A 13178-nucleotide genomic window follows, 5' to 3' on the forward strand; every position below is an offset into this window, starting at 1 on the left:
CCCACCTTCCATGTCTCCCTCTTAAAGCCTGTCGCCTCCAGCCCTTTGGCTCCTCAATCACAGACCTATCACCTGCACCTGTGTGTAATTGTCACTGATGCTTTATCTACTCACTTCCCTTCACTCCCCGCTTAGTCTTCACCGTGTGTTCACCGTTTGTTGGTCGCTTCGAGAGCGTAAGCTAATTGAATATACGAGTACTGTTTTTGGAGACTACGTTCTCCCCCTTTGTTTTCGAGCTTAAGTCTGTGTTTGTATCCTGCTTTGTCTGCACCTCATTAAGTAAAGATCCTTTTGTTTGGTACCACTACCTGCCTCCCTTTGTCTGCACCACACCTATACCAAAACGTTACAACTGTATTGATTCCATAGCTTTATCCAATTGCTCACCCAGAAACAGTTCAACAAGTCGAGCCAGCAATCCAACCAATGCCCAATATCTAGTAGACACACAGAATTGTGACTATGTTACAGTCAACATTATCTATCCAAATACCATAAAGGATAGTTTATGTAAACCGATATAAAATATCGTGAAGAATTCCAATATATATCAACCAGTATTTGTAAAAGCCAATGCATTGATCCATTTGAAGACAAACACTTAGAAGCCACTTCAATTGTTTTGCATCTGAAGTACTATCTTTTTTTGTAATCAGCTGTTTATTTATTTTTTTATAAAGAAAGAACAATCTACCTTGGTTTGCCCAAGATGTGCCCGATAAATGATAATAAAGAAAAATGTTGTAGAACTTCCAGTTCCTCCACACTCACCCTTAAACTATGTTCTGCACAGTCCAATGTCATCTTTCGATAAAGAACAGCATACCACAGAGAATAGTACCTTTTCAATTTTAATACAAGGTGCGCAATGTTCTGTGTGCTGTACAGAGAGACAGTTGTGTTTATCTTTGGCCGCAGGATCACTCACAATAGCTTCAGCTTGTTTGGTTAAGGTTGTGTGTGGGTGCATGAAGCAGCACTTCAGTTGGGCCTTGTCACATGGGAGCCTGCCCCCACATTGGCCACATGCCCGCAAGGTAGCTTAAAGCTACCAGTAAACACAGGTTTTTGTTTACTGAAGCTTCAGTAGTATTAGCCATCATCCATGACTAGTGATTCTCAGTCATTGAAGGCTGGAAAACAACTCTCAAACCAGTGTTACTTGTTACTTGATACTATCTATATCTATATATGTGTCCAAAGAGTGTTGTTTCTGCCTCTGTAATTAAAACGAGAAGATTTTACTTTATTTCTAAGTGTATTTTAAAATACTGTACCTGTACTGTACCTGTCAACTTGTTTGGATTTAGAGAAACGGCAGAGGTGTTAAATGGATATTGACATCACAAGTGTGGTTTCCCAGGTTGAGCAATGGAGGTAATTAGGTACACAGTGTACTCATTGTTCTCATAGCATTGACAGTAAACCCTACCCGAATAAATACACACACACACACACACACACACACACACACACACACACACACACACACACACACAATCATAAACCACATAGTCTGTGAGCTTTACTGCTAAGGCTGTAGCCTACTCAGGCAGACATTGACAGTTAGCCCCTCAGTCCTGTACAGTAGGTGTGTGCCCTGGGCCCGCTTTATGACCTGTTGACACAGCTGTGTGAGTTGTGTTGCGTTGTGTGTAGAGTGTTAAATGCTCTGTGTACAGAGCAGGTGCACTGGGGGGCCTGTCTGGACGTGATACGAGATACTTGAGAAGTCAAATACACACTCTCAAATACACACTCTCACTTTCACTGTCAGGCGGAGAGCGATCGCCTGACACTCAATACTCACTGGCTCTCAGTGGGGATGGGGCGAGCCGGGCTCTCTCTCTCTCTCTGTCAGGGAAGATGGTAGAGCCTCTCTCTCCACAGTGTTACAATGACTCATCGATCACAGCTTGACATAACCATAACCATATTTTTATTTGATTATTTTGATTATTTCGGGCGGTATGACTGAGATAATCAGTTAGTGGTGATGGTATGGTTGCTAAGGTTGTGGCAGCTAGGCTACTTGCTATGTTTGTAGTTTTCAGGACTAAAAAAAGGTTCTTCTTGGAATTCTTCTTCCCGATGGGACCATATATACTGAAAAATGTACGCACTCACTGCAATGTAAGTCGCTTTGGATAAAAGCGTCCGCTAAATGGCATATATTATATTATATTATATTATTCTTGGTTCTGCAAGGCAGTTCCTGTCTAATCCTGGGATTAAAATAAATCAAAATGAATTGAATTACTTACTGAAATCAAATCAAATCTAGATCTTTATTTCCTTTCGAGTGACTGTACATGTCCCTTGTGATTGACTGAGCAACATGTCTTGCCTTGAAACCTTACCTTACCAAGGCCAATGGTATGCTGCCAGAACATGGCAAAACACCAGAAAAGTATTGCATGCCTTCTGTTGTGCAATCGAGTATCATTGTCAATGCAATTCAAATGTTTTCGTAATGAGTGGAGGTGTTCGCCCCCGAGGCACGTACTCTAGTTCAATCTAAGCATATTCATGATTATATTGTAAGTCACTGCTAATGATATATAACAGACAACATGATTATAGTGCATGTAGGTACAATAAACAGACTCAATTCTCTCTAATGGACAGGATGAACCATACAACCTATGTCCACAGTATGCTCCTTCATAAACCTATCCCAGACCTTCCAAACCACGCACCCTTTTCCCTATGGAATACATTTCATATTAATACGAATTGGCTATGCATTCGTACCTCTTTTTTGTTTAAAGACTGTTTTCTTTGTAACTGTCAAAGAATAACAAGGCTGGAAGTTTATTGAATGAGTGTACTTCCACTTACGAGTATATGGCAAACTTCTTACAAACCTAAGTAGTCACTCTAAGCCACTGTACCACCACCCACTACAGCCCAAACGTAAGAATGAAAAGAGATGCAACATGATATAAAAAATAACAATTTTTATCAAAATGTAATGAAGCCATTTTCCATTTGAAAACCACATGAATGCTGACACTGCCATTTGCAGAAAAGCCGTCAAATTATGACTAATTTGTATAGGATGAATTAGAGAGAATCTTTAGTTACAGCAAACAGCACAATACATGTCACTGTCAATGAACATTTTCAGAGAACCAAAATGACACAACACTTTTGCTCAGTTCGAAATATGCCATCTTGTCAACATTTCAACAAAAGAATTACTCAAATTGTGTTGATTCTTTTTGTGTCATACATATAGTAATCATAGGATGTCTTCAATGCAACATTTATCTTAAGAAAACAGCAAAAAGACACATCGTGTTTGAGATACAATATCATGCCCAGGCCAAAATAATGCAGTGACACAAGAATATTTGTTGTGTCTACAACAACTGTAAAAGCTGCTTTATATTCTCAGTGTATATGTTTATTTTTTACAACAATTAGGACAGTACCAATGATAAATAGACAGACTTACTGAATATAAAAACATACAATAAAAATACAATAGTTCAATCAATTATTTACATCCACATGTCGCTTTGGCTACAGGGAAAAACAAACAAGGACAACAATCGAGGCACAGATTAATCCCTGGATAGACCAGCTACAATCCAGAGGATGAGAATAACTGATATCAGCTCCTTCAGCCTTACATTCAATTTTTCAACATAATATGTCAAATCAACACATCTGACTCGTCAAACATGACAAAATAGTCCTATTTATAGAATAAATTCCCTTTCGGCAGAGCAGAAATGCAGTAGCCACAGTGTCTGTCATTCCACTAGAAACAAAAAAGTAAGAACTGGTTTTGAGCTGCAAGCTTGTCGGCAATACAATGCATTATAAAGCACTTTAAAAAAACAGTAAAGGGCAATATTAGCTTTTTGTTTCACAGAATCAGGGACACGATCTCCATCACACAATCAAATCTGAGTCCTATCTGAGGCAATAGGGCCATCACCCAAAAAGCAACCTGGTTTGATAACCCCAAGATCGTTCACGGTCAGTAAAATATCCACTTTTCAGAAGCTGTAAACTGTACACTTGCTATGTGTCAGGCATGAGTAAAAAAAGAAAAATCGAATAAGTTACACTGATCTCCATTAACCCGTGTGTACTTGACTGATACCCACTTTTCAGATGGATACACATCTGATCCACTGCAGTTTGCACTACAACATTCCACAAAGCAGTCCCAAAGTGTATGCTTGCTTGGTGTTCAAAATGGCATCCCACTAAACCAAAGCTTGCACAAAACGATGCGTTACTGATGTCATAAATGCTAAGATTGTGGCTGCCTCTCCAAAATAGAGACGCCACTCTCGTCTTTCCACCAGTGTAGCGACTATCAGTGCATTATCTCTCAAGTGTCACCTGATAATTCACCAGAAACGTCAGGTGGCTAGTACCATTAGCAACCTTTGCTAGGAGGGTTAATGGAACCCCTCATGGCTCAATCTCCATCCCTCTCCTTTTCCTATTGAAGGACAGTTGGTTCAGTCCTCTGTATCAGGCTGCACCCCCAGCATAATATGGAGCTCTTCAGCAGAATAGCCCAGTAGGTTCTGGAGGTCGCAGACGAAGCGGTAGACGTAGCGCTTGCCTGAGGTCTTGTGAATGATGTTCTTGTCGTAGTAATAGCGCAGGCCGCGACTCAGCTTCTCGTAGTTCATCTTGGGCTTGTTCTTCCTGCGGCCCCAGCGCCGAGCCACCTAGAGGACGATAGGAGAAAGGGAAAAGGAGAGATGAGGTCAAATACTTTTTTTTCCTTTTTAGCACCTTTGGGTATCACCTCCCCACTAAACATATGAAAAACAACCTAAAGAATGTTAATGTGCACCTATACACTGTCAACAAGTCCCATTGACACTCACCTCATCGGGGTCGGTGAGTTTGAACTCCCAGCCGTCTCCTGTCCAGCTGACGATGGACTGGCAGGTTTTATCGGTCAGGAGCTCCAGCAGGAACTGCCAAAGCTGGATAGGACCGCTTCCTGTTTGAGAAGAGACACAGGCAGGGGGTCAGAGGGATATTATTAATGGGTGTGCGATGAGTCTGAAAACAAAATGTTCACACAAACCGTCTCTGAACGGCGTTCAACAAGAGTAAGTGATAGAAAGTGCAAGAACGAGAGAGGTGGGCGGGCAGACAGAGACCTGAGGTGACGTAAGTGTATATATCTGTGTTTTGAGCAATCTATATTATTTGAGATGGAGATACAAAAACTACACAGCAGTTTAGTTTTAGTCAAGTGGAAACTCATAAGTTCACTCACCGGTGAAGCCAGCCAGCACGGCAGCAGGTATGACAGGTTTCCCCTGTTCCAGAGGCTCGTTCCTCTCCTGGACATAGTCCTTAAAGGACAGGCCCTGCTTGCCTAGGCTCGGGGGGTTGCTGTTGTACTCGTCATCGAAGCTGTCATGGGATGGGACCCTCTGGGCGTCCGCCAGGGAGGACTGGCTTCCCCAGGAGCGCAGCGTCTCAAAGCTGTCCACGCTCTCCAACGAGCTCTGGTCTTGAGTCGTGACTGCAGGTACAACAACAGGAGGAATGTTTTAGTCAAATTGAAATCAGTTGAACCAAAACTGTCAGAAAATGCCCATGGCTTATAGAGAAGTTTAAGTCAGCCAACAGCCACAGCAACTCCTTAAGTGTCTTGTACTGTAACTGTCAACTAACTGTCACTCAAATGTCACTCAAATGTCTGTGGGGGGCATCACTAACTGGCTAACAGTTACAGCTATCACTGACTTTAGTAACAAACTTGGCCTAGTAACTCACAAGGTTTAGAGATGGCACTGGTCCTGGAATAGTCCTGGCTCGTGGTCATGTAGCTGACGTTGACAGTGCTCAGCTGAGGCTTGGAGAACAAGGAGAACTCCTGCTCCTGGACCAGCATGGCTGTCTTGTCGGAGTTCTCAAACAGCTCTCTCAGCAGACTGCCATTGCTCTCAGGCACCCTCAGGGCAGGCTGGCTTTCCTCCACACTGAAGCCTGCAAGAAGAAGAGACACACATGTCCATTTAGTTCAACTCAGACATCCAGAAATATAGCTTTAGGCATATGATGTTTGTAATGGAGCCATCGGTTTGATTTCAAGGGCTTCCTAATGTGACTGCACTGCATGCATACTCACCGACAGAGCTCATCCAGTTGGTTACTGAAGGAACAGCAGTACTGAGGGTTTTGGATTCTTCCCTCTCCTGACAGGCTGGAATCAAAACAAAAAAGAGACTATTATCAGTCAGTATAAGGAACAGTAGAACAGCTGGTATTAGGACATAGTAGATTAGATTAGATTAGATTCAACTTTATTGTCATTGTGCAGAGTACAAGTACAGAGACAACGAAATGCAATTAGCGTCTAACCAGAAGTGCAAAAAAAGCAGAAAAGTGCAGTGTGAACAATATATACAGGTAGTGCAGTAATACTACATAATGGGTAAGTGGTTAGTACATAATGGCATAATGGGTAAGTGGTTAGTACATAATGGCATAATGGGTAAGTGGTTTGAGCAAGTAGCTTTCAGCCTAAGTAAGCAGCAGTTCAGAAGAGGAAAGAATCACTCTCCCACTATACACTTGTTGTTGTGTGTGTGTGTGTGTGTGTGTGTGTGTGTGTGTGTGTGTGTGTGTGTGTGTGTGTGTGTGTGTCCTCTTCCCATCAGACTGAGAATTCAGGGTTCTGCCTCCTGCCTTACCTTTCATCATCTGGTCAAGGTGCTCCCACAGGATGTCACCCACAAAGTCAGGCGCCAGGTCCAGGAAGCTCTCCTTGCCCAGGTCACACAGCTCCTGACCGTTCATGTCAAACTTGAAGAAGTAGACGTTGGCCAGGCTGAACTCACTGGCCGCCCAGTGGAGCCACTGCTGCACATGCTGCTTGGTCCACCTGCGCGGGTCTGCAAGAGAGAGAGAGGAAAAATGAAGATCCCGTTATATAAACTGTACATTATAAATAAATCATTATATTGTAATCTTAAAGAACATTGTGTAAACACATTATTTTGATAATAATTATCGTGAAAATACATATTTGAACAGAGAGATGTCGCGAAATTTGACCAGAAACAAGTGCGATGATTCCACACAATTTATAAGCCTGAGCTGGAATAAATGGGCAGAGAACTGGAGTAATAGCCAAAGTACAAAGCCTTGTAATATGCGCCCAGATTGACACATTTCAAGAGAACTGGGCAGAGAATGAGCAGGCAATGAGCACAAAAGCAAACCTTCAAAGTGAGAAGAAAGGAGAAAACTCACTGTTGGAGATCCCACAGCAGCGCTGCACCTTGGAGAAGCCACTGAAGCTGTCCTTGAGTGCTTGACTCATCACCGCCTTGCTGCACGGGGTCAACAAGGGCACGGAGCAGGGGCCCATATCTGGAGTAGGAAGAGGACGAAAACAAAACGTTGACATACTCGACGCGAGAATAGAACCGGCTTACGTAATAACATTGTTTTCCAAACATCGTAAACACTCACATTTCAAATGGGCTAACTGCCATGCACCTGGATAACACTATCACACAGGCTCACAACATTGGGGCATGGTTCTGTGTTTTTATTCTTCTTCTTCAGTTAATCATTCAACAACTAGTCAGTTGATAACTAAACTAGTGTGTGTGGGAAGTCTAGGTGTGATAGGCACTAGTCGACAAAGTAGGGTGAGTAACGTACCGTGTGAGACACTGTGTGAGACACAGTTGAGCCCAGAGGGCACCTCCTGAAGGGACTGATCATCGTCTGAGGAGAGGTAGTACCCTGAGAACAGGGACATGGGGTCTTCAAACAGGTCGAACGCTGTCTGCCGCTACAGAGGAAAATCATATTAGTTCATGAAATCTGTTTAAAACCATACCATTACTATTATCTAATACCATTACTGTTATCTAATTATGACAATTCAGTGCACATACAGCCTTGATGACCAATACCTCCGACTCAACCACAGAGACTGTGAATCACTGTGAATGAGTTTTTTTCCCCCGAAGTGTCAGAACATTCGTAACAATAAGATAAAGGCTAAAGATAACAGGGCAGACGAAGAGAAAACACCCTCTGCGGGCACTCCCTTTCTGTACAGCTCAGATGTCGTCATTAGTCATATGTGCCTTATTTTCTCCCTCGCAGTGCCAACCCTGAACCACTGTAAACCGCTGGGGGGAGCACAACCATATATGGTCTTCCTGTTCCGCAGCACCACCACTTGAACCTCCTCTGGAGGCGCCTGGCGGTAGTTCAACACTGAGGGTTCATGACACGGCGTGGGCGGCTGCATTGTAAAGAAAGAAAAAAAAAAAAAAACACTCTCTCTCTTCTCCCTCCCTCTCGTTCCCCCTCTTCAAATCAGGTTAGGCTAACCAGACTTTTCTCCACAATTCGATTAGCCAAGATGGAGCCCGTTTTAGATTTGCTTTCTCTTTGAATTTGCACTGCCCTCCCCTCCCCCCATCTCTGCATTAGGCATTTACAGATGCCAATGAGACATATTATGACATTACGCCAAAGCCACAAGAAAGCTTTCATCAAACCGTTGGGACATTCATTGTATACTGTGTTAGCGCTAACCGAGGAGTACAGTTAGACGTTAATGTGTCTGGAAATCTAATACAGCAAGGCACTGAGGGGGGGACGACTACCTTTCCACGCCTCAGGTTGGAGGACCAAAGAGCATCCATTTTGATTGAATAAAGAGTTTAAATCACTCCATTCAGTCCGTCAGAGCAGCAGAAAGGTACACTGAGACACACGACTCCCACAAGGTCTTGGAGCCTCCTTTCGCCAGTTGCCAAGGGGACTAATTGGGTTAGTTGGGAGGGAGCAGAGAAGGAGAAAGCACAGGGAGCCTCTCCTTCTTCAGATCCTCCATTATATTCCCTCATATTAACTCTCACTTTGTTGTCTTTTGTTTCTTCTCTGTTCTCCTTGTTAAACGTGAAGTTGTGCCAAGTCCACCTACTTCTGTAGCTGTGACACACACACACACACACGTGTGTACGACGGTTAAAGCAATCTCAGCTTCTCGATATATAGTGACTGTGTTCATCTTATACCTTTTTTAATATATATTTTAGGGCATTTCTGCTTTTTTTTTTTATTGGGATAGAGATAGTAGAGATTGACAGGAAGGATGGGTGAGAGAGAGGAGGGATGACATGCAGGATATGTCGATGACCGGAATCGAACCAGGGACCCTGCGATGACATGGCATGCGCCCTAGTGTGCCACGCCATAACTGTACGATGCACAATGCTAAGTCATGACAGATGTATGCTATTCTCCTGCTTGGCCATATTGGCCAGTAGCTACTGTGTGTGTAGTATAGTCTCACCTTGAGGGTGGAGCGGTAGCCAGTAGACAGGGGGGCCACTTGGTCCATGCTGAGATCACACATCTGAAATCTAGAGGTGCATTCAAGACAAGAAAAGCTTTATGAAGAGAACTACAATGTGCTCTTTTAGTTTACAGTACTGCTTTACAACACAGGAATGACATCACAGGTGGAAATTAGGTATGATATCTGTCTCTGGGTGTTTATGGAACCCTATGAGAAGAGAATTCCCAGGCAAAATGGACCTGAATGATGATTATTAACTGGCAATAACCTGGCACACAAGCAAACTGTGGGCCTGTAGCACTATATAATGTATACAGTATTATATAAAAGTACTAACATGATAGGCTTTTGGTCATTCACAATCACTACGCACATTCAATTCCATAATACGATGATTATTTGGCACACCTTTATGCCCATATCCAAACGATTTTAGACTGTGTGCCTTAAACGTTGCAAACTGTTCTATTAGGGTGTGCTTTCCATTCACCCCCCCCACACCACCACAGGCTATGAACATATGTTAACATGTCCAATTAAATCAGATCTATATGGATGTGGCTTATCTATGACACGGAAAAATAAATAACTTAAAAACAACTGCTTTGGCGATATACACGGTAGGTCTACACAATAGCATGTTTTGTGATAGACAGAAAAAGCGCATAATTCACTCATTGGTCACAAGTTTAATGGGACCCCGAAATTACTCACTATTAGTCGTCATTGGAGGAGGGAGGGTGGTCCTACTTTGGTATTAGATTATTTCCCGCAAATACAATAATGTATTTCACATGGCATTAAACAATCCGAATTAATTTCGGTGAGACAAATTACTTCACGAACCCTAATACAGCATACAGGCTACAATATCTGTAGTAGGCGAAACAATATATCCCTCTACAAAATGCTAACAATGTATAGCAATAACAATGCATACAATGACAACGCATTACTACAATTAACGCTATAGAGTCATGGCGACACTGTGTCAAACGACTGCTTTCAGCGATTGATCGATTTCCGTACAGAACAGAGACCATCAGACAGACACAAATCAGTGACCTACCTGTTGAATTGATCCAATGCTCCAACAACGTCAAATACTTTATAATCCTTTTTGATTTGAAGCGAAATATCACAAGTTGACGTGTGTGTGTGCGTGCGCGCGCGTTTTTTCAATTATTATTAATTTACGTTCCCAAATGGACTGACCGCTGTAAAAACGAAAACAATCGACAATTTCGTATCTTCTTGTGAGTGTGATGAGCTTGTACCTCGACAATGAGGAAGTGGGGATGTTTTCGCTCTTTTCATAGCGCTATGTCTGTACATGGAGGTGGGCGGGGCCGGTCGGTGCCGTGGCCCCTCGGTGTTTCATCACGCTCAGTGGAAAATGACTTCATCAGTGGAGCGCATTCAACACGTTTTACCGTATGTAAACAGTGTGAGTTCTGTCGTGAAACAATATCTACCCGAATCATGCAGCAGCCAAGTGGCTCTGACGCACAGTGCCACTAGGATTAGGTTAGTGGAATAACAATAACACCAACACTCCAGTCATGCCATTGATTACAGCTTAAATAGGGGTATTTTAGTTCCATTGAGAATAGAAATCAATAAAGAATATTGCGTAATATTGCATAATATGTTTCCTTCTCTCACGTTCTTTTGGGAGATCCTAATGGACTATTTAGCATTTTAATGCCACAGCATTTATAGCATGAATGGCAAACTTCTCTCCCTAAATTATGCGGTGTAAATGACTTTGGCTGTTGATACATCCTCCCCGCCTTTGTATAGATAGAGCTGGGGGACAATACTTGATCAATAGAGAGACTTGCTGCATGTGATGAGGTCTCACTTCACCCCCCCCCCCCCCCCCCCAAACTGTGAGAAACAGGGTGGACCCCCTATGACTAGTGAATCAGTGGGATAGAATAGGAACAGCATGTGTCCATATTATGAAAAGTGCACCCCCCTCTTCCCTAAATTAGCCTTGAGAGCCTTCCCTGGGGTGAGAATTAAGTGTTTTGTAACACTTACAAGCCTGGTTGTGATTGGCTGCAAACCACAAGATCCATGGGAAACTTTGGATGACAAACACAGTAGAGGAACACATATTAGATACGGTGGTGGTCAAGTAGTGGTCGGTTGATTGTAAGTCCGGCATGTTTTTTCAGTATGAATGTCCTCTGTGGCTCAGTTGGTAGAGAATGGCGCTAACAACGCTTAGGTTGTGGGTTAGCTTCCTGCTGGGACCATATATACTGAAAAATGTATGCACTCACTGCAATGTAAGTCACTTTGGATAAAAGCGTCAGCTAAATGGCATATATTGTTATTATTAGTACGTCCAAGCATGGTGACACCCCATAGTCACCAGGACCTGGACAGCATCAAGGTGTGCACACTTGTATTCCAACCCAGCACTACCTGAGTCAGTTCATCAAGGTCTTATATTAATGATATACACCATTTAGCTGACGCTTTCATCCAAAGTGACTTACATTGCAGTGAGCGTGTACATTTTTCAGTATATATGTTCCTAGCAGGAATCAAACCCACAACCTAAGCGTTGTTAGCGCCATTCTCTACCAACTGAGCCACAGAGGACCAGGTCTTGATAAGTAGGCTTGTTGGTAAGTTGAATGGTGTGCTTGTGCTGGGATGTGACATGCTGGGATGTGACATGCTGGGATGTGACATGCTGGGATGTGACATGCTGGGATGTGACATGCTGTGAGAGAGAAGGTCAACCACAGTGAAGTTGTACTATCTTTACTTCTTCTAGCATTGTGACCGCCAATGGCAGCTGGTCCTAGCATAGATTTTTGCTTATGATGACTGATATATAGATGATTCACTTACTTTAGATAAATGTGCTTTGTTGGAAGTCGCTTTGGATAAAAGTGTCTGCTAAATGTAAAAAATGTAAAATGTCATGTAAATGTGAATGTTCAAGTGTCATAGGATGTTGTGTTACTTAATGACTAAAGTTACATCAGAGTATAATTGTGTTAGAAGGCTGCAGGACACTGGAAACATCTCTGTGTCTAAATCTCTACAAGTCACTGAAATAAAACTGCAGATGATAGCTCTGGTTATTTTCGCTAATGTAGAACTCACTAAAAAATGTCATATAGCCATCATAAAAAAAAAAAGTCATATAACCATCATCAAAAAAAAAAGTCATATAACCTTCAAAAGGTTATCATAAGCATAACACCACAGATGCTTACTAGCTTACCTATGAGTCTGTGCCATAGCTGTGTGAAGTAAGTCATAAGTCCTGTCATAAGCGGTCACAAGGCGATTTTGCCCCTTGTATTTTTGGGAGTCAGATGTATTTCTTGTGATGAGACATACTGTATAAAAATCGCCTCCTTCAAGAATCACACTTACATAAAGCACCATGAAACATCCAAAAGAGACAACACACCACTCAGCATGAATGCCAACCCCCCATTTCAACACAGCCTTGAAAATAAAGTGCCGACACACACAAAAGATGTAGAACACATTCATATTTTTCAGAATGTTAACCTTGGTATCAGAGACAATGTATTGGTGTTACACAACTCAGGGACAGCATGTCCCAGTTCTGCTATAGAAGAATCAACCTGTTGATTAATTCTAATGTACAAGGATGACCCAGTAAGCATTGCTTTATTTCAATAGACAAGAACCCTGTATTAAAACCGCAGGGAGAGGTCAGATGACGATGAAATATTATGTGAAAAAATTATTTTTCTATGTAACATGATTGAACCAATGAAAAGATCAACATGTTCGATTGAAATTAGTGCCAGGGCAAGTTAAACAGGTCGGAAAAATGTGTTTTTGT

At 42.4% G+C, this 13178-nt stretch overlaps 1 protein-coding gene across 1 annotated transcript; it reads right to left on the reverse strand.

The window, feature by feature from the left end:
* Positions 1–2946: 2946 nt before the first annotated feature.
* Positions 2947–10603, reverse strand: ets2 (v-ets avian erythroblastosis virus E26 oncogene homolog 2). Its single transcript, XM_083696182.1, has 10 exons — positions 10401–10603; positions 9326–9395; positions 7672–7804; positions 7255–7374; positions 6693–6893; positions 6128–6202; positions 5773–5985; positions 5267–5518; positions 4866–4984; positions 2947–4703 (listed from the first exon to the last, which is right to left on the reverse strand). Exons 2-10 carry the CDS (start codon positions 9386–9388, stop codon positions 4488–4490), a joined length of 1392 nt encoding a protein of 463 aa, XP_083552308.1. The 5' UTR covers positions 9389–9395; positions 10401–10603; the 3' UTR covers positions 2947–4487.
* Between the last annotated feature and the right edge of the window lie 2575 nt (positions 10604–13178).

The sequence above is a fragment of the Argentina silus genome, assembly GCF_951799395.1.
Source record: "Argentina silus genome assembly, chromosome: 2".
NCBI classification, from domain to species: domain Eukaryota; kingdom Metazoa; phylum Chordata; class Actinopteri; order Argentiniformes; family Argentinidae; genus Argentina; species Argentina silus.

Coding starts and splice junctions, on each gene's coding strand:
- ets2 (XM_083696182.1), bottom strand. CDS start 9,388: ATGTGTGATCTCAGCATGGACCAAGTGGCCCCCCTGTCTACTGGCTAC. Junction 6,894..7,254: donor CTGCTGTGGGATCTCCAACA/GTGAGTTTTCTC, acceptor TCTCTCTTGCAG/ACCCGCGCAGGTGGACCAAG. Junction 4,704..4,865: donor AACTCACCGACCCCGATGAG/GTGAGTGTCAAT, acceptor ATCGTCCTCTAG/GTGGCTCGGCGCTGGGGCCG.